The sequence below is a fragment of the Fringilla coelebs genome (genome assembly GCF_963513975.1).
Source record: "Fringilla coelebs genome assembly, chromosome: 19".
NCBI lineage: Eukaryota > Metazoa > Chordata > Aves > Passeriformes > Fringillidae > Fringilla > Fringilla coelebs.
The window spans coordinates 280,343-299,912 of record NC_140045.1 but is presented as its reverse complement, the minus strand read 5'-3'; the positions used below and the strand labels follow the sequence as shown (position 1 = coordinate 299,912).

The 19,570-nt window shown below is 57.3% G+C and overlaps 3 protein-coding genes across 3 annotated transcripts; 1 reads left to right on the top strand and 2 right to left on the bottom strand.

Annotated features, from left to right (window-relative positions):
* Positions 1–1,484: 1,484 nt before the first annotated feature.
* On the bottom strand, positions 1,485–9,249 carry P4HB (prolyl 4-hydroxylase subunit beta). Its single transcript, XM_084218554.1, has 11 exons — positions 9,067–9,249; positions 8,601–8,807; positions 7,714–7,847; positions 7,375–7,512; positions 5,114–5,218; positions 4,710–4,835; positions 4,282–4,482; positions 3,930–4,050; positions 3,543–3,724; positions 3,041–3,127; positions 1,485–2,516 (listed from the first exon to the last, which is right to left on the bottom strand). The coding sequence occupies exons 1-11, from the start codon at positions 9,221–9,223 to the stop codon at positions 2,430–2,432; spliced, it is 1,545 nt and encodes a 514-aa protein (XP_084074680.1). The 5' UTR covers positions 9,224–9,249; the 3' UTR covers positions 1,485–2,429.
* A 2,682-nt stretch (positions 9,250–11,931) lies between these two features.
* On the bottom strand, positions 11,932–19,384 carry ARHGDIA (Rho GDP dissociation inhibitor alpha). The gene is made up of 6 exons (XM_084218481.1): positions 19,296–19,384; positions 15,198–15,407; positions 14,805–14,888; positions 14,279–14,355; positions 14,039–14,102; positions 11,932–13,563 (listed from the first exon to the last, which is right to left on the bottom strand). The coding sequence occupies exons 2-6, from the start codon at positions 15,385–15,387 to the stop codon at positions 13,364–13,366; spliced, it is 615 nt and encodes a 204-aa protein (XP_084074607.1). The 5' UTR covers positions 15,388–15,407; positions 19,296–19,384; the 3' UTR covers positions 11,932–13,363.
* LOC311161182 (uncharacterized protein) lies at positions 17,766–19,440 on the top strand (the record flags this gene model as incomplete). The annotated part of the gene is made up of 2 exons (XM_084218532.1): positions 17,766–18,219; positions 18,419–19,440. The coding sequence occupies 2 exons, from the start codon at positions 17,766–17,768 to the stop codon at positions 19,438–19,440; spliced, it is 1,476 nt and encodes a 491-aa protein (XP_084074658.1).
* Positions 19,441–19,570: the final 130 nt, after the last annotated feature.

The window sequence follows — 19,570 nt, the reverse complement described above, 5'->3', positions numbered from 1 at the left end:
GACAGCTCCTGCCTCTGATACTCTCCAGACACTCTGTCATGACCCAAAACAGAACCATCTGCCACAGAGGAGTCATTCGGGTCCAGCAAGGGTTTAAGCAACCACTGTTTTCTCCCATCAAAGTTTGGGCATGTCAGACACTTAAGCATTTTGTGCTCTGTCATGCTGATGGGGATTGTCCAGGCAGGTGTGTCAGAAAAAATCCCTGTGCTGCTTTAGGAGTTAGGGGTTTCACTCTGCCCCTCCTGCTGCAGACCCTTGCCCTGACCCCAGCAGCACAGTCAGGCACACACCTTAGAACTGCTGCACTTGTTTATCTGCTGGCAAATGCATCGATCTCTTGGCCAAGCATCTGCTTGTGGATGAGCCTGAACACGGCACAGGGCATCCAAGCTCAACGCTGGGGACAGAACACTTCCAGCCTGCTTTCTTGGAACAGCAATTAGGCATGTACATCAGATGGCTGCTAAGCTCCTGCCCTGCCACAGGGAGCCTTGGGCTAGGAGAGGCACCTCCTCTAAGCTGGACACAGTGGGTCTCAGCCCAGGGAGAGAGGATCCACTGCAGAGCTCTGACTCAGTCACAGTTCAACTGGCTGTGCAAAACAGACCTATTGGAGTCAAATTCTAGACAGCTCCTTTCAGTGGAACTTCACTCATGAGATTCCCTTCCTCCTCATTCCAAAAGACAAAGCAGCTGTCACCCAGCCCAGGGCACCAGCACTGCTGGGTTTGTGGGGTGCAGCAGTGGCCACTGCCTACCTTCAGTCATGCAGCCCTGGAGGGAGGGGGCTTCAAAGGTCCTCCTCCCTGTAACTGCAGGTACAGGTCTCACACACACCTGGCTGCTGCTCTGTCAGGGACAGCCCTTCCTGATCCCATGGTGAGTGGGGGCCTGCTCAGCCCCAGCCCTGGTGCTGCTGTGCCCAAAGTTTGGGAACACATCAGGGCTCTGCTGGGGCCCAGCAGAAGGCTGCAGCTGGAGACAGACACAAGTGTTGTCCAACACCCCTGTGCCACTGCTCCAGCACACATCCCACCCGCTGAGACACAGAGGTGCCCCCACTTGTCCTCTAGCCTCACCATGCCCTCTCTGTGACATTTATAGCATATTTTCTAACCAAAATACCTTCAGCAGCAAGCAGCAGGTTTGGAAATAGCAGCGTGGCTCAGGGGGTCATGTGAGCCTGACTCGCAGAGCCCAGCAGCCCTGGCGTGCCCTGCTGCAGAGCAATGTCCCCTCAGCCCAGCCAGCTGGCCCAGGGGCTGCCCACTCTCAGAGCCAAGCCACGGCCCGCTCACACCTGCACCAGCCCCAGAATCCGGACAGGAGGCAGGCACTGGAATGTTCTTTTCCTTTACTAATTACTTGGAGAAAGTGACACACATCCCATTGCAGCAGAGGCCCTTGAGAATCATCCTACAACTCTGATCTCCAGGGTAGGTTCAAATATTCTACACTCTGATAGAGACAAAGAGACATAATAGTATTAAAATCTCAACTTTATTTGGCCATCAAATTCAGTACCAATGTTATTGTAGCAGAATGCTAAGAACCAGCCTGATGCAGCTCAGGCCTGTGAGGCACTCCCTCAGTCACATTCCCAAACCCCAGTAATTGCAAATGTCCTGTTTGATCTGTTTATCAGGCCCTCCCCCACCACCCACCTGCCGGGTCAACCCACTCAAAATAATTCATGAAAGGGATTGCAACTCTTGTCTTTGATCAAAAGGATGTCAACACAGCTGGTGAGCCAGCAGCCACCTCCACCCTCAGAGCCTGCCACAGCCAGCGCACACAGTATTCCACCCCTCCAGGAGTTTGGAATAGTCATCTCCAAGTGTCTTAAAGGAGAAGGGAAAGGAAACGTCTGGCTAGCATGAAGAGAAGCACCTTCACACACACCTTTCCCCAGGAAGCCATCAGCCTTCTGCCCCCACATATACTGAAGGCCAGCTCCAGGGAACAACAGCTGACACCATTAAGGACCCTGCCAGGTGCAGAAATCAATTAGGGGCTTTAGTTTTAAAAGAAAAAGAAAAAAAAAAAAGCTGTCTGGAAGATGTTAGTGGCAAGGCTCCAGATTGTCAGGCTACTGAACTCCTGGTACCACCTCACAACCTCCTGCTGCCCAGAAGAACAGAGTTCTCCAGACAAAAGCTGTGTACAAAAAAGTACATCACAATAGAAAAAAGAGCCCAGCTGCTGGGCTGGCTCCCTAGTGACAGTTCCCTTTTCAAAAGCCAAAAAGAAAGAAAAGGTAAGTGTACAGACAAGTGAGGGTAAAGTGTTACTTTAGAAGCCAATCCCTGGATTTCCAGTCATTTACCTTCTGCTTTAAATCTTAATGGGTTTCTGACTCACTGGGCTGCATCACAGCAGCCAATTTAGTGTCTGATTTTTTTGGGTGATGTAGATCAGTCTTCTCTTTACAATTCATCCTTTTGGAGTTTCTGCTCATCCTCATCACCTTCCTCAAGTTCAGTTTCTTCATCCATCTCCAGGTCCTCCAGATCCTGTGGATGTTACAGACAGCTCCTGGTTTCTGGCACATGAGGCACACCCAGAACCCAGCACTGAGCAGCACCCCTCATCGGGTCACTGCTCTCTGCTGCCATGCTAACAAAACAACCAGAGACTTCTATCAAGAGCTTCAGACTCAGGACATTAAGGATGAGGAAGCCCTGGAAGAGGGCAGCTGTAAACCTGTAGTAGCCTCCACACACCCTCCCTCCCCAGCCCCAGCAGGTGAGAGCTTCCAAGCAGATACACAGGTATGTGGCACTGATCACACAGCCCAGTTCCAGGCGCTGAGTGCCCCAGCAGTGCTACTTGGCACCCACAGGGTGTTCTCCAGGACAGGAGCCCAGTGCAGGCCCACAGGACCTGAACAGATCACACCGATGGGGGCACTTTGCTCACCAGCAGTATGCTCTCCCAATATGGAGCAACACAGGATCTTATTTAAGACTGAGGATTCAGGCACAGAACCACGCTCCCTGTTCCCAAAGGCCCAGAGTACTCCATGCACATTACTCACATCATCAGCTGCTGCCCCATCCTGACCTCCACTCTCCAGGAATTTCTTGAAGCCTTCTAGTGTCCTCTCCCCATTATAGTCAATTACCTACACAGGGAAAACACAAGGATGCTGGTTATGGGCACCACAGACCCACACCCCTGGAGAGGAGAATTCTCTTTCTGAGCAACAGTGAACATGCCAAGCAAAAGGGAATTTAAAAATTCACCTTCACCCATATGAGACGAAGGAAAACAGCTCAGCCACTAGACTTCAGAGATCACTGCGAGGAAAGAATAGCCTGCAGATGAGCACACTGTCCTCTATGCTCCCTCTTTTCCCCATTCCCCTTCCCACTGCCCCCCAAACTCTTTCCCTAGAGCCCAGACCCCACAGAGGGTCGTGGGTGTCCTGTAGACTTGCTGTGTTCCATGCCCACAGGATGCAGATCCCTCCCCCAGTCCTGTGCAGAGCGAGCTCTGCGCTCCCTGGCAGGCGGCTGCCAGCCTGGCTGCCTGCTTACATTTCTGCCAGAGCCTGCAGGGAAGAACTTGAGCGTGGGGAAACTGTGGATTTTCACTGCCTCCACTTCGTTAGCCGTCGAGTCCATCTTGGCAATGACAATGTTCTCGTGGTCCCTGTAGGTTTCTCCCAGCTTGTCCCAAATTGGGGCCAGCTGCTTGCAGTGACCACACCACGGGGCATCTGTTAATTACAGAGACACAGTTGCACCAACAATCTAACGAAGTGCCACTCCTCCCCAGCCAGACAGTTCTCACACATCTCTGCAATCAAGGCACTGCTTTTGGGGCCCAGACTGCAAAAGGCTTTTTCCCTAATCCTGGTCACACATTGTTTTGGCAATCCTTTCACACCAGTTACTTGGAATCAGCTGTAGAAAGATACTCACAGAACTCCACAAAGACATTCTTATTCTCATCAAAAGCTACTTCTTCAAAGTTCTTCCCAACCAGAACTTTGACAGGCTGCTTGTCCCAGTCTTCAGGAAGATCCTGACTCATTAGGTGGGGCTGGAATAAAAAGTGAAATTCAGACAAACTGCTACATAGCTACTCGGACTGATCGTGCAATCACACATCCTGGAAAAGCCAGCTTTCCCCACCCCACGGTGCCTCAGTCACAGGCTGTAAGCAACTAGATGAATTGTCACTCCTCTTCTCCCACAGAGAGTCTCCTTCCCACCCTGACCCAGTGGGAATAGCAGCTACCTTGTTCACCACCACTACTGTTTATCCACATACCTTGATCTTGCCTGCCAGGAATTTGTTACAGAACTCTTTGATCTTGTCTGCTGTAAGCTCATCAGATTCAGGTTTGTATTTGGTCATTTCTTCCTCCAGCGTGATCAGACGTACAGCTGGGCACTCTTCCTTCTTTAGGCCAAAGAACTCCAAAATCCTCTGGTTGTCACTGTGGTCACTGTCTATGAAGATGAACAGGATCTTGGGAGGAAAAAAGGGAAAGGCAGGAGGTGAACATGAGTACCTTGTAGCTACTGACACTTTGCTGCACCAAGTGTAGCTAAATTGGCTCTTTTCCTCCCCTGTCCCAGAGGAGAGAGCTGGCCTAAAGTCCTCCTCCACAGCTGCTCCATGGATAAGGACAGTGCTACACTTCTCTGCAGGAGGTGGGTGGTCTCCTAGCTCATGATCCAAGAAATCCAGCTCACCTTCCCTTTGAAGTCCCCAGCTGCACTCTTGAAGTTGTCCAGCTTCCCTTGATAGTCAGAGACACTTTTTGGTAGGAAAAGCAGAATATGAGTCTTGATCTCTCCTCCAAATATTTTAGGAGCAGTCTGAGGAGTAAAAAATAAACTTTATTTTTGGAAAAGAGGCAAATCAGTATCCAGACCAGTTTAACTCCACTATGCTGAGCAGCCCACAGCACCCTCCAATACTGCAGGACTGCTCTGCACAGCAAGCTCCCACTTCCTGCATTCTGTGTCCTTCCCACTCCTCCATACCCCCAGAGTCAGCTCCACAATAAAACATGACCATGCAGTCTACAATTGGACCTTTGCTATACTCTTGCAGCAGCAATGGGAAAAGCCTTGTCACACATCTAAAGACCCACCTGCTCAGTGAACTCTATGACCAGAGGCAATGAATTAGACTTGATGAAGTTCAGCAGATTATCTTTTGTGAGATCCCCTTCAAAGTTGTTCTGGCCTTCATCGAACTGCAAGAACAGACATTTCTCATTAGAACACTTGTGCATCCCACACAAATCTCTCACTGCCCCAAGGGATCTCCAGCTGCACTCCTTCTGAGCAGACTTCCATCTCAACAAGGTTACCAAATAGCCACATAAAGTCTGCATCAAGGTGTCCATCTTCCTTGCAAGCAAAGCTTTCAATCACCCCCCACCAGAAGGTAAGCAGCAACAACAGCCAGGCTTGATCTCAGCCTTGCTCTGCACCACTGTGAGAGCCCTAATGGTGCAAGTCACCAAGAAGGAGCCTGAGCAGCTGCCTCCAGCCCTGCAGCAGCCAATGGCCAGAGCAGACACTGCAGCCACACAGTGCTGGGAACGTCTGACACCAAACAGTGACTTCCTCAGCTCTGGGGAATTCATTCCAGTCTCTGTTAGGGACAACAGCACACGTTGCACATCACACTGGAGATGTCAGGTCCTGTTCTACAGGGCCATCACCCGTGCCATCCCTGAGCAGGATTTCCAGAACCCTCTGGCAGCCTGAAACAGCAACAGCTGCAGAGGGCCCATCAAGGCTAAAGGGAGGATGTGCAGAAGGGCACAGCAGTGCCCTGGCGAGGCCGTACTCAAGCTGTTGACAGAAGGAAGAGTGTGGACTCAGATAACCTTCTGTTGAGAGGAGGCACACCAGCCTCAATGGAAAAGCTGAGGAAAACACTTAGCATCGGAAAATAACTCTGCAAACACGCTGAAGAGTTCTGCAGATTGCCTCAGCGCCATCAGGACAGCTGTGTGAGGGCCTGTGCAAGTCTGGACAACTCTCACAGAGTAAGAGAAGAACAATGAGCCAAACCCTCTCAGTTCAGCCCCAACTGATGGTATGGAGCCAAAGCCCAAAATCAAAGCAGGCCATCAAGGTCTCCTGCCCTGGTGTTTGATTACTGTGGGTATTCCTTTTCTCCCTGGTTCAGAGTAGATCTATGCAGGAGCTCCCATGGCATTGCACAGGAACAATGGCTGGGCAGATCTAGGCTGCTCCTTCCACAGAACTGAGCACTCCTGCCCCACCCCAGCCTGGCACAGCATGGTCACTCCTGTTCCCAGCACACACAAAAGGCTGCCAGGCCCAGAACTCTGCCCAGAGCGAGACACAAAGCTGACATACAGAGCTACTCATGTAATAGCACACAACTATCAAATGAGACAAGAACAAAACACTCCTCCCTCCCTTTTCCCCCCATTTTGCTAATGCATTTTGAGCTCATTAGCCAGATATGTCCTCAGCCACATTAACCTGAGGGACTCTGACTCAGAATTTAAGTCTCCAAACTTCTACCACCATAAAAAAACCTACAGTGTCAGAGGTATAGTATAATAAAACAATTATTTCAGGTGAACAAAAGAAAGTCTGGTGTTAGGTCAGGCTGGGCAAAGTCACAATTGATGACATTACAGGTGTAGTAAATCTGAACCCAAAGCACTCTGTCCTGCCTCACAGCACCTCTGGGTGAGGAGGCACCAAACCTCAAGACCCTCTTCTTGTCTGCTCAGACTTGGAAATCCATCCCAGTGACAGGGATTCTCATGCCTCCATTAGAGCATCTGTGATTCTGTAGGTAGTCAGCATCCCTCTGCACATAATCCACTGCCCCAGCCCAGTCAGCTGGAACTGCAAATCCTCTTAGGAGCTTCTTTGGAATCCCTGCACTGCAGAACCCACAGCAGTGAGACAGAACAGCTCTTGGACATAGCAGGGAGCAATAGCAGCAGAGGTCAGCAGTGGGCAATGAAAAGCCACTCTGCTAAGACACAACCAAACAGCACTATGGCAGTCAGAGAGCTCATCTACTGTTCTCTTGGGCCTGTCCAAGGCTGTGTGACCACTGCTGCACTGCAGAGAGCTGGGCAAAGGGGAAGTGAGTGAAGGAACAATCTGCACCCAAAGCTGAGCAGCTCTGGGAGAACAGCACAGGACTGGGAGACTGACACAGCTGCACGCTGTGGGCCCCTGAGGCTCCCCCACCCCACAAAGGGCTCTGAGGCCCAAGAACAGCTACACCAGCAGCATGGGGCCTTTGCTGTTTCATCCAGGACTGACCTTGATGGAGTTTGACTAATTAAAGAAAGGGAAAGAGACAGCAGAGCCCAGTGTGGTGCTCAGGCTTGGCACCAGCCAGTACCTTCTTGAAGAGGATGACGCTGTCCTTACTAATCTGGTACTTGGTGAAGACATCAGCACTGGAGGAAATCCCAAAAGGAATATCATCCACAGCTTCTGCTGCCTGCAGGAACTCCTTTGCTGCCTCTGATGCTGAATCCTGGGGAGCAAAGAAAGGTGTCTCAGAGAAGCCACATCACCTGAAGCAGTCACATCCCAGGGCCCAGCCCAAAGAACTGGAACTTCAAGGAAGGCAAGACAGCAAGTATTGCATAAGGCACAGAACCTTCCCCAGCCAGGAGGGAGCAGGGAAGGCCCTGGACACACACAAGACCATCTCCAGTAGAAAGACAAACTCTACCTTGAAGAAACCAATCACCACCACTTCACTGGAGTCCACCAGTGCCTCGGCAGCAGCCACATCAGCCAGGCTGGCAGCAGCTGGGCCCGTGCGCTTCCTCAGCCAGCTGACGATGTCATCTGCCTCCCTGCCAGCTACAGGAGAGAACAAGGAGTCACTTTCCCCCCAGCTAAAGCCAAGAGCACAAAGCCCTCAAGCTTTGAGAGAGAAGACCTTTCAGGAGCTGGTCAAGAGATCAGCAAGACTCGGGATCTCATTTGCGCAACTCTTTCCCTTTCACTCACAGTGTAATTAAGCTTATCCCTAATTGATAAGTCAAGGTACAAGGGACACCCAGGAATCCATTCTTCTCTCACCTCCTGCCCCCGTCCTTAAACTTTGACCAGCAATGCAGCACTTCTCCATGACCTTAGTATTACTTATGCTATCACAGCACCTTTTCCTTCCAAGATCTCTATTCTGGATGTTACCCTCTGTTACCAGCACTCTGTGGCCTGGCTGAGCTGAATTCTGTCTTGGCCTTCCTTACAGCCCTCTCACACCCCACGTTTGCCTCCTCACCCAATGGCCCAGATGTGTTTCCAACTCTGGAAAGGCTTGAGTCAAGTTAAGCCACACAAAAAACCAAGCTAAAGTCACTCTGCTAAAAGCAAGTTCCTCCACTCTGGCTGACCTCAGGGATCTCTCCAGAGGGAGGCCATTGAAGGCTGGCCTGTTCCCCACGGGCCCAGCACCATTCCCAGGTCGTTGTCACAGTGGACCTTGTCCAGGCACAGCAGCACAGCTCCAGCACGGGGCCATGCGCTGGGACCCGGCGCCACGTTGCTGCCCTCTGCACCCTGGCGGCACATCCAGGCCCGCTTCACCTGCGTCCTGCCCCTCCTCACCCGTGTACTCCTTGGGCGCAGCTTTGTCGCCGTTCTTGAAGAACTTGATGGTGGGATACCCGCGCACGCCGAACTGCTGCGCCAGCTCCGACTCCTCCGTGGCGTCCACCTTGGCCAGCCGGATTTCCGAGCCCTCCGCCTTCAGCTTCGCCGCCGCCTTCGCGTACTCGGGCGCCAGCGCTTTGCAGTGCCCGCACCACGGGGCGTCTGCGGGATGGGGCGTCAGCGGCGGCCGGGCCTCCCCGACTCCAGTCCCGGGCGGACCGAGGCCCGCCGGGACTCACGGAGCCCCGGGGAGGGGCGGGCCAGGGGGCCGCGCAGACCCCCGCCCCAGCCCGGCCCCACACCCGCCCGGGGGAGCCCGTCCCTCAGCGCCTCTTCCCGGCCCGACCCTTCCGTCCCCGGCCGCGCCCTCGGTCCCCGCCCGCCCGTTCCCCCCGGCCCGGCCCGGCCCCGCCGCGCTCACAGAACTCGACGAGCAGGTATCGGTGATCAGCCAGCGCCTGCTCGAAGGAGTTGGCGCGCAGCACCAGGACACCGTCCTCCTCCTCCTGGGCGGCGGCGCGGGCAGGCAGCAGCAGGGCCGTGCAGAGCAGCGGGAGCAGAGCGCGCACCGCCGCCATGGCTGATGGCGGCCTCAGGGACGGGCTGGCTCGGACGCGCGGCCGCGGCGCCGCCTCCCCCTTATAAACCCGCCCCCGCCGGCCGCTGCCGCGCGCTATTGGTTGCGCCGCCCGCCTGCCATTGGCTGGCGCCTCTGCCCCGGCCACTGCGCGCCGCCCATTGGCTGGCGGTCCGGGCACGCCCCTCGGCAGCCGCCTTGGGTTGGCCGGCGGCCGCGCTCCCCGCCCGCAGGTCTCCATTGGCTCCTTTCCCTGCGATGCCGCTCGCGATTGGTCGGCGCCGCCGTCTCGCGTGGCCCCTGCCCTCGAACGTGGCACTCGGGAAGCGCCGCCGGGCGGCACTGCGCGTGCGCACGGCCACGAGCGCGTGGTGGATCCTGACTGGGCCGTGCGCCCCACGTGACCAGCCCGGCGCGCGAGGCCCGGCCCGCCCCGGCGCGGCCGCGGTTCGGTTCGGTTCGGTCCGGTCCGGCCCCTCTCCGCTCGTACCTCCCCTAGGCACGGCCTTCCCCTCGGGGTCATGGCAGCAGCGCTGCCTGTCCTGACCCTGTCTGTCCGCCGGCGCGGGGCTCCGGCCGGGCACCGCCCCGTTCGCTCTGCTGCAAGCTCGCCGGTCACGGAGACGGGCCGGGGAGCGCGGGCGGCGATGGCGTTCCCGCGGCACACGCGCCCTCAGGGCGAAGGCACCGGCGGCGGCTCCTCGTGGCCCAGGCCGAGCAGGGCCCGTGCGGTTCCCGGTCAGGGCACGGCTCCGTGCGGAGCCTGCCGGGAGCCGGCACGGAGGAGCCCGGTGACCGTGGCGGGGCAAAATCCCGTCGCTCCGGTCTGCCTGCGCTGCCCCGGCACTGCCGAGGGCCCCGGCTGCTGCTGGTGTGCGCCGGGCGGGGAAGGCCCCGGGCGCTGCCCCTGCCGGGCTACCGGCGCCGCCGCTCCCGCGCACGCAGGGGCCGGAGCGGGGCCGGGCTGCGGGCCGCGCCCCGGGGATCGCCAGCCCTGGGCTGCTCAGAGCCGCTGCTCTGTGTTCTGGGCAGGGGCCGCGCCCGGAGCTCGCCAGCTCCCCGTGGAGAACCCGAGTGCTGCCAGGAGCTGCTCCCCGTTCGGGAGCTGCGGCCGGTGCCGAACCGCACGCTCTTGTCAGGCCCGGGGAGAGTCCAGCGAGGTTTTGGAAGGCAAAGCTGAGCACGCGGTGAGGGCACAGCGGCCACCCAGGGCTGGGCTGGCAGGGAGGAAATCAGCGCTGCATTAGTCCAGGCCACCTCGGAGCCTGTCGGGTTCCAGGGCTGGAAGCCACTGCCCAGAGAGCCCCGGCTCCTGGCTCTGCCGGAGGGCCCTGCAGCGATGCTCTGAAAGGGCCCACCTTGCCCGGAGTAGCTCTGCAGGAGCGCTGCTGCTCCGACTCAGCTGCTCACACAGGGCTGTGGTGTCAGAGGGAGCTGCTGCAGCGCTGGAAAAGGGGAACGGCCTGGGCTGCTCCTGCACAACTTCTGGCCGAGGTTCTTAAGATGCATCACCTGGAAGGGGCTAAGGCTTTACTTTGGGAACCACAGTTCATGTGACTGGTCTGTCCCACCCAGCCTGTGACTGGAGCCACCCATTCCCCAGTGCACTCATGGCATGCACTGGGCACAGGAGCCCAGCTGGCTCCCTGTGGGAGGAACGTGCCAGAGAAGAGAGGCAGAGGATCCCCAAAGCTGGAGCACAGCACAGCCGTCCTGCCCCTGCAGGCCTCCTTCCACGGCAAAACGATCTAACAGAAACCTTGACACCCTGGGTGTTGAAACTCTTGCCAAAGCGCTGGGGTTGCATCAGCTGGGTGCTCATCGCCTGCCCGCAGAGTGGCTGTTGGGGGCCAGCACAGGGGGCCTTTGTTCAGCTATCAGGCACATCTGGGCTCTGTCTAACTGACACGCTGAGGGTGAGGGCTGCTCCCTGCTCCAGTCCCCACGCTGCCCTCCACAGCCCCACACTGTGCAGAGGGCTGGGGGCTGTGCTCCCTAGCCAGCAGAACGAGTGACCTGCCTGCTGGAGTGGGCACTGGCCACAAGCCAGCTCCTACCCAGCCCAGACTGCTGCCTTCAGTCCTTGTCCTTTCCAAGTCCATCATCTCCTTTAGCAGTTTTCCAAGGCCCAAGAAAGGGGCCTGTGCTGTGAGCTCCAAATACAAGAGGGAGCCTATGGAGTTCTCAGTTACCTTCATGAGTCTGACCAGAGCCCCCTCCTCCAGGTTCTCTCACACCATGGATTCTGTAAAGAGCTTTTCATGGCAACACTTTCCTTTATCCTTAACACAAACATGCCACATGCTCTGTAAACATCCGCAGGCTCTTATCTGCTGCCTCTCCTGGACTGTTTTCTAATCACCTCCCTCATTCCTGTGACTGCATGGGGAATTTCCCTTTGTGAGTGCAGCTGGAGCAGTCGTGCTGCGGGTTCAGAGCCTGCCTGTTCCTCTGCTGGCAAGAGGCCCCCCTTGGAAATCCCTGTTTTCACAGCCTCACACACTCCCACCCCTCGCACTGTGGGCAGTGCAGAACTGGGCAAACAGCAAGGGACAGATCCTGCACACATACTGCCACGGGGCCTCTCCTGTCCCAGATCCCATTTCACATTCTAGCAAACCCAGAGATCCTGGACTTCTCCCACCCTAAGTGTCTGCAGAAATCCCATTCAGCCACTTCATGCTGAAGATCCAGCATGGACAGTACACGGTCAGTTCAAAGATTTTATTTAACTGTCATAAAAGGAGAAGCAGACGATGATTCCAAACCTGTTAACCTGGGTCTAGGACTTACAGACAATACGCACCAAATCAAATTAACAAAAAAACCTCTCTAGGGGCAGGGCGAGGGCAGTTAGAGGCAAAGACGTAGCTACGAGAAGCCACATGTACTTGGTCCCAGTTGTAACCTCGGTGTGGTAGATCCGGATCGGAGGGCTGCAGAGGTGGCACACGCCTGCCCAGCCCCGGGGCCTCGCAGGGCCCTGGGGCTGCTTTGCCCCAAGAGCTGCAGCTGTGCAGCCAAGGGTGGAGGCCGGCACGCTGCGGGTCTGCGGCAGGCACGGGGCCGAGTGTCAAGGCAGTAACTACAGGCCAGGCACAGATTTTAAAGGCAGAACAGATACATAAGGCATTAACCGCTTCAGAACGCTTGTCCATCGCAAGCTCTTTGTTGATCTCATCAGGAGCAGCTGCAGAGACAGACTCGCCCATCCTCAGCCCAAAGCAGCCAGGAGGGCAGGTACTGTCCTGGAATCTCAGTGCTTTGCAGCTCCCTGGGCTGCAGTGAGAAGTGCGAGATGGTGGCAGCCCTGGTGACCCCTGCACGCCCTGCCCTTCAGGGCACCCAGAGAGCTCTGAGGGGGCTCTGCAGGCCAGGCTGGGGCCAGCCAGGCCAGGGAGGGCGGCCAGGCGTCACCCGGGATGCCACACCCTCTCCCTCTGGAGATGTCCTGTCTCGGGTGAGGAACGGACCAGCAGTGAAGTGGGAAGTTGTGAATCTTTCCTAATAACACATGAGGGGCGTGACAAAACTGAGCCCATGCCAACAGACAGGGAGGGCAGATGGCGTTTAAAAAGTGTAACAGAGGCAGGACCCCCTCCCTAGAGGATACATGTTACACATTTAAGGCATCATGGTTACAGGGAACATCCACAAATGAAGTTGCCCAGGACACTGACAGGGCGGAAAGGGCAGGCAGACAACACTTGAGCCAATAAACTGATTCGACAGCTGCCTGGCACCAAAATTCTTCAGCTACTTGGAGGCAGTAGCTACCCTGAGCTGTGCGCAGGAAAGCCAAGCACAGGATCCTAACAGGGGCTCGTCCCCTTTGGCACCTCCTGGATAAAGGAAGGTGGGAAGCAAGAAAGGGCCTGGCAAGGGAGTGGGCACTCCCATCAGTGCTGGGGCAGCACAGCCCCAGGACGGGCAGCTGGAGACCAGATGCAGACAGCATGGTTTGGTCAATGCACTCAGCAATTCTCTGGGGAGGGGGCACATAAAAAACTGAGCTGTCTGGTCAAATGATAAAGGGGGTGACAGGTAAGAGGGTTCCAATGTCAGCACTTTGGTACAGGGGGGGAATTCTACGGTAGCCACTGTCTGATTCACGCTCTCTGGGGTTTGGCCTCAGGAAGGGCTAGTCCTTCCAATCCTTCTTGATGGTCAGGTTCCACTCCCAGGACAGGTGGTCAGTCTTATCATCATCTGTGAACTTGGATTTGATGTTGTAGCTGCCCCGGGCCAGCATGCCCTTCGGGGCCTCTTCCATGGGGGTCAGAAACTCGTACTCCTCTGCTCGGGGGCCATAGCTCCCAACCATGTATTCGGTCTTGTCAACTAAAAAGACAAAAAGAGCTGCGTGGAGGCTTCATAGAGGCACCAAGAGGTTCAGGAGCCTCCCTTGCGTCTGAGGCAAGGCTGAAGCAAATGAAAGGTCTGTTACTGTTACAACAATTTCTAGAACATCTGTAACAATCGGAATCTCACCCAGTTCAGAGCTCCCTTCTCCCCAGGAATAGGCCCCTCCTGCGGGGAGTGACCTGTAAGCATGGCAATGCTGCCAGCTGTGACCTGCTTCCTGCCAAACTCAGGGGGTAAATGTGCTCGGTGGGGATTGAGATCACATGCTGCGCAGCCAGGACCATGGGCTGCCCCAGCACCACAGGCCCAGGAGCTCCACAGAGCTCCACGGGCCGCGGCACTGAGGACTGTCCCCTCCCTGAGGAGCTGCAGGGCAGCCCCTGTCACAGCAGCAAGAAGAGAGGAAGCCCTCACTGACACAGAGCAGTACCAAGTCAAGAGAAGCACTTACTTTTCACGCCTTTCCGGAACGTGTGCTGGATGTACTTCAATCCTGACACAATCTCCCTGTTTACCTGCAGAGAGAGGAGTGGGGACTGAGCAGCACGTCTCCATTCATGCTGCCCACCCCACGTGCAGGAAGAGCCCATTCCTTCAGCACAACCCTACTTGCAGGGCAGGGGCACTCCCAAGGCTGGGACTGCAGCAGTCTGGTGTTCCATTTGTTCCGTTTCCAGATCGGAATGCTTACCCTAAAGGAGATTTTTATCCGGTATTCCACACCCTCCTTCAGCACAAATGCTTGCTTCTTGTAGCTTTCCAGATCACCTGCAGAGACAGGAGAGGGTTGCTCAGAGCTCCTTTGTGCTGTGCTGTGAATTTCCGCGGCAGGAGCAGCTGGGGCAGGAGCTGCAGGGCCCCCTCTGCTGCCGGCAGGCAAGCAATGCCCCGCAACAGGACACTGCAAGCACAACCCTGCAGTTAATTCCAGGCTGTTTCTTTGCAGTCTTTGCTCCCAGGCTGTCACCATTTTGAAGCTGCCATGAACGTCACCGTGCAGGCTGGAAGAATCTGCCTGCCCCATCTGGCCCCTCACACCTCTACACAACACCCCGGTGCCATGGAACTGCTGCTGGGCTCCAGATACAGAACCCGCTGGGGCCCAAGCACTGTGCTCTGCTGCCAGCCCTTCTGACACAGGAAGGCCCACCCACCTTGCCAGCAGTGGCCCTGCCAGCTCTGCCCAGGAGCAGGGTTGGCATTCCCTCCCAGCTCACCTGTCAGGTCCAGCTCCAGGGGGCCTGGAGCAGTAGCGCAGACCAAGGTCAGTTTGGTCACCACCACATTTGGAGCGTTGGGATCTAGAGACAAGAGACAAAGCTGTTAAACACTCATCCCTGACACTGGCCAACACAGCTCCTTTTCCTTCCAGAGAACTTCTTGAAAGAGCACAAAAAGCAGCAAAACCAGCCTCCAACTCTGTAAGGGTCTGGGCTCCCCTCACAGCAGGCCCAGCCCACAGTCCCTGCAAAGGCAGAGTGCCACCCCACCCTTCAGTCCCTGGCCAGCCACAGGCACGGGGGAGCACAGACACAGCCTGAGCTGGGAGAACAGCTCCCACGTGGGAGCAGAGGCAAGGCCAGAAGGGACCAGCCCGTGCCAGGGCTCACCTGCACTGATGGTGACGGCGCCCAGCAGGGCCTCCTTGTACTTGCGCAGGCTCTCATCGTCCTTGTCCAGCTCCTGGATCTCCTGGATGCTCTTCTGGGCAGGTGGCTTGTAGTTGACAGAGTGTTCATCCTCCTCATTCTCAGCTGCAATCTGGGCCAGCTGCTCTGCCGTGGGCTCCTGCTCCGCCATCCTGGCACACGTGCTCCACACTGAAGCAGAGAGGAGAGGTGTGACTGCCCAGACCACCCACCCCAGCAGCAGGGCTCCCCAGAACTCCTCTGCTGTCACTCTGCAGGCTCCCACTCTCACTGGGGCCCTTCACCCTGGCCCCTGGGAGACACAGCCCTGCCAAGGGCCCCTGGCCCCTGCAGAACCTTCCAGAGGCCAGGTCTCATCTCCAGCCCACAGAGGCCCAGGCAAGAGTGAGAAAAAATTCAACCTCAGTGCTTTGCTTGTAATATAAATACCCCAAAGCCATAGGGAAGACATTCTCCTCCACAAGATCAACCAGCTGAGGCTTTCAATTGGAATAAGCCAGAGCCCAGAATAAACCCAGTTCTGCTCTCCACAACAGGATACCAGCTAAGAATAGGCCTCTGTCTCACCACTGGCACGGATGCCAGGAGCCTCTGCTGGGATCTGGTGCCCACGTTTTGTAACTGTCACATCAGTGCTCTGTGCCTTGGCCGAGTGGGATGAGACACCTGGCTCAGCCTTTTGCAAGGATCTGTGGCACACACACAGCCAGGGAAACAGGCAATGAAATAAACAAGATGTGGAACCTGCCCAGGACTCTGCCCAGGAAATGCCCAGCCACACCAAGGGCAAGGCAAAGGTGATGCCAACACTCTACTAAAATCCTCGTAAATGCCAATGACACATTCAGGAATTCTCGGTTCCACAGGACACGTTGTCTGAAGGGCTTTCCTATGGCAAATATCACCTTGGACTCTCTAAAGCCTCACAACACCCTGGCACAGCTTTAGAAAGGCACTGGGGGATGAAGGGACACCACGGGGCTATACCAGGGCTCTGGCCTTGCGTGGCACAAGCATCTGTGCCAGGAGCTTTTCCTGCTGTAGCTGCACAGCAAACAGCTGGCCCTTCCACATGGCATCTTCCAACATCCTCACACCGAATGATGTGGAAATTTGTCTTCAAAAGGGCATTTAGTCTCATGTCACAGATGAACAACTGATGAGATTTCAAGCCAGTATCTCCATATCAAACCCAAACAGCTGCCAGGCTTGAGGACCCCCAGAAGCACTGAGCAAACACTCACTTACACACCCTGCACTGCTCCATCTCCTCGCTGCATCCTGCCAAATCCCCTCCTCATGTCCTTTGGCTCACCTCTGGCCTAGATTATACCTCCCATGGGTCACAGTTTTTTCTAACTCTCCCACCTTGCTCTGAGGATACCTGCAGCTTCCAGGAATGTGACAGAATGTCAGTTTCACAGAATCAAAGTCCCAAACTTGTGGTGACTTCCAAATTCTGTGACTGAGCCTTCTGTGAGAGGACACTAATGGCAGAGGATCCACTAGCATCCACACACCTATCTCCAGCAGCGGTAGGTACACTTCTGTGTATGAGCACACTCCAGCTTCCAATTTTCAGACCAAGCAAAATCTCTCACAGACAGCCAGATCAGGGACAGCAGGAGCCATGAGGCAGCCTCTGCTCCTGAAGTTCTGAAGTTCTTGGAGCCATGAACAACAGCACCAGTCCCAGCGCAGCTCCCATGGCTGGGAGACAGCTGCACTGACTGGGAACAGCCTCGGCGCTCACAGCCCTGACTGCCAGCAGCTGGTCACCTCCAAGAGCCAGAATCCTCTCCTGGGCAGTTTGGAAATGCCCTGGTTTGGTGTCAGCATAGAGCTGCCACTCCTCGACAGCTGAGCCCCCAGGGTAACACAATGGTGACAGTTTTCTGCCGCACATCACGAGCCCCATCTCCACCAGAGACCCAAGAGCCCCTGCCACAAACTGGTATTTAGCAACAACCACGACACAGAGGGCACAGAAGAAAGCCCAAGCCAACCAAAACCCCAAATCCCCAGCTTGTTGGTCATGTTCCTGTGTTCCAGCCTTACTTCTGTGACCCAGAGCTAAAGAATCATGCATACCTAGCACATAGATTAATCACAACCCACCCCAACTTTCTTGGGATTTCTAAGGTGGCAGGAGCCCACCAGGACTGAAAACACCAGTGGGGACCAGAACCAGCATGACTCCAGTCAGCACTGCAGGCCAGGCTGGGTTAAGCTCTGGGGAAACAGCCCTCACCTTTCCTATCAGCTTACCCACAGGTCCTGGGGATCCCCCTGCTCCGTGGAACAGCACAGCCCCCAGGAACTGCCAGGGCTGCAGGAAGGGACCCCAGCCTGTGCTGGAAGCAGGGTACAGAAGGGCTCCTGGACCTTCAGAAACAGACCCTAACTCCCAGCAGGTACTCAGGACCTCAGCAGCCTGTAGAAGGCAGCAGGAGGCTGAAGCCCTACCTGGGACTTTGCACTCTGCCTTCACTGCTCCCTCAACCCAGCAGACTCTTCCGGATTCTCAGCATGTTTTGTGCAGGACAGAGCAGCTGCAGCAGCCAAGGCGAGAGCCCCACCTCCTGCCAGGCAGCAACACCAGCGGGAATATCCCTGCTGGTGTCCAGGCACACAGTGGGAACACTGACTCCTGGAATCCCATCCCGGGGCAGCAGCGAAGCCAGCATTAGTCAGAGTGTGTCGGATGAGCTCATCAGCTTCCGACCCCGTCAGGCCTCGGACTGCACGGCCAGTTCCAGCAGTCCCCACCCTTCCTCCTTCCCGCGCAGCCACCCGGAGAACTCGCTGGAATGTGAGCCAGCAGTCAGTGCTTCTCCAGGGCCCTGTCCCAGCTGCTCTGCCAGGACAGCCCAAACAGCCTGGCTGCTGCACACAGACAGCTCAGACGTTCCCAGGGCAGCACAGAGGGGACAGGAGCCCAGCTGGCACCTCCTGAGGCCGGGCGCTGTCGGGGCATATCCAGGTACCACTGCTGCACCAGTCACTTTGTAAGAGCATCCAGGGAATTCCCATCCCACCCGATCCCCTGGGCCGTCTCACAGGCCCAGGAACAGGAGGACACACTGCTGCCCAGCGGGGACTCAGCCGTCTGAGCATGGAGGATGGTTTCATGTTTTTTTCTTCTTGCTTTGACATATCCCTGACCTGTCGTTCACCTGCAGGGCTGAACCGTGCAGAGCCAGGCAGAGGGCTCACAATCAACTCCAGAAGCATGAAGGCTGCTGGCAGCACTGCACCAGGGATGAAACCAGCACCGTGGGTACCTGAAGCCGGGACTGTGACCCAGCCCTGTGTGTCAGCAGCCGAACTGATGGCAGTGAAACTGTCCCCAGTCTGCAGTCAGGGAATGAGATCCTCTACACTGGAAAAATGCTTGGACAGCCGGAGCAACAGAGCGGACCTGAAACCCTCCAGTGAACAAGGGCGGCCGGGGGCTTTTCTCACCCCAAACAAGCGGCGGTCGCGGTTCTCGGCCAGCTCTCGGGAAAACGCCGCTGCTCCCGGCGGGGCCGTACTGGCGGGGCAGCGCAGGAGCCGCGGCTCCCGTGCAAGCCCCGGAGGCGCACCCGGTCCGCGGCGGTCGGGGTGGAAGGGCCCTGCCCTGACACGGAACAGCCCGACCCCGGTGCCGTCTCCCAGTTCCTCATTCCGCGCCCAGCGGCCATTTATGGACAACCCGTACGCGCCGGAGGCACGGCCGACCTCGGGACGCGTCGGGCCGGGCGATCCCCCGCACCGTGCCTCGGACCGAGCCCCGGGCACCGGGCAGGCCCGCCGGGCGCCGCCCCAGCCCCTCCGGGCCGCCCGGGCCGCCCCGCCCCGCCCTCGCCCCACGCGCTCCGCTCCGGGACGGCCCCACCGGGGGGGCGGCGGCTCCCCCGGCCTTCGGAAGGTCGCGCAAGGGCACCCGGGGCCCCGCGCCCGCCCCTCGGCCGCGCCCGGCCCTTCCCGCGGCCCGCGGCCAGCGCGGGGCGCCCGGCCCGGCCCCGCCGGCCGTACCGCACCCCCGCCCGCCGCTCCCGCCCGCTCCCGCCGTACCGGGCTCGCTCGTTCCGCGCTGCGCTGCCAACGCCGCGGATCCGCCCAGGCCCCGCGCGCCCCCGCACTTCCGGGACACGCCCGGCACTTCCCGTTACTCGCCGCCGCGCCGCCGCCGCGCTTCCGGCCGCGGACCGCGCGCTGATTGGCCCGGGGGGAGCGCGCGCAGGCGGGGCGGAACGGAGCGGGGGGCGGGACCGGCAGGGCGGGGCACGCAGGGAGCGGGACCCGGAGAGCGGCCCGGGAGCACGGACGGGACTAGCGGGGCAGGACGG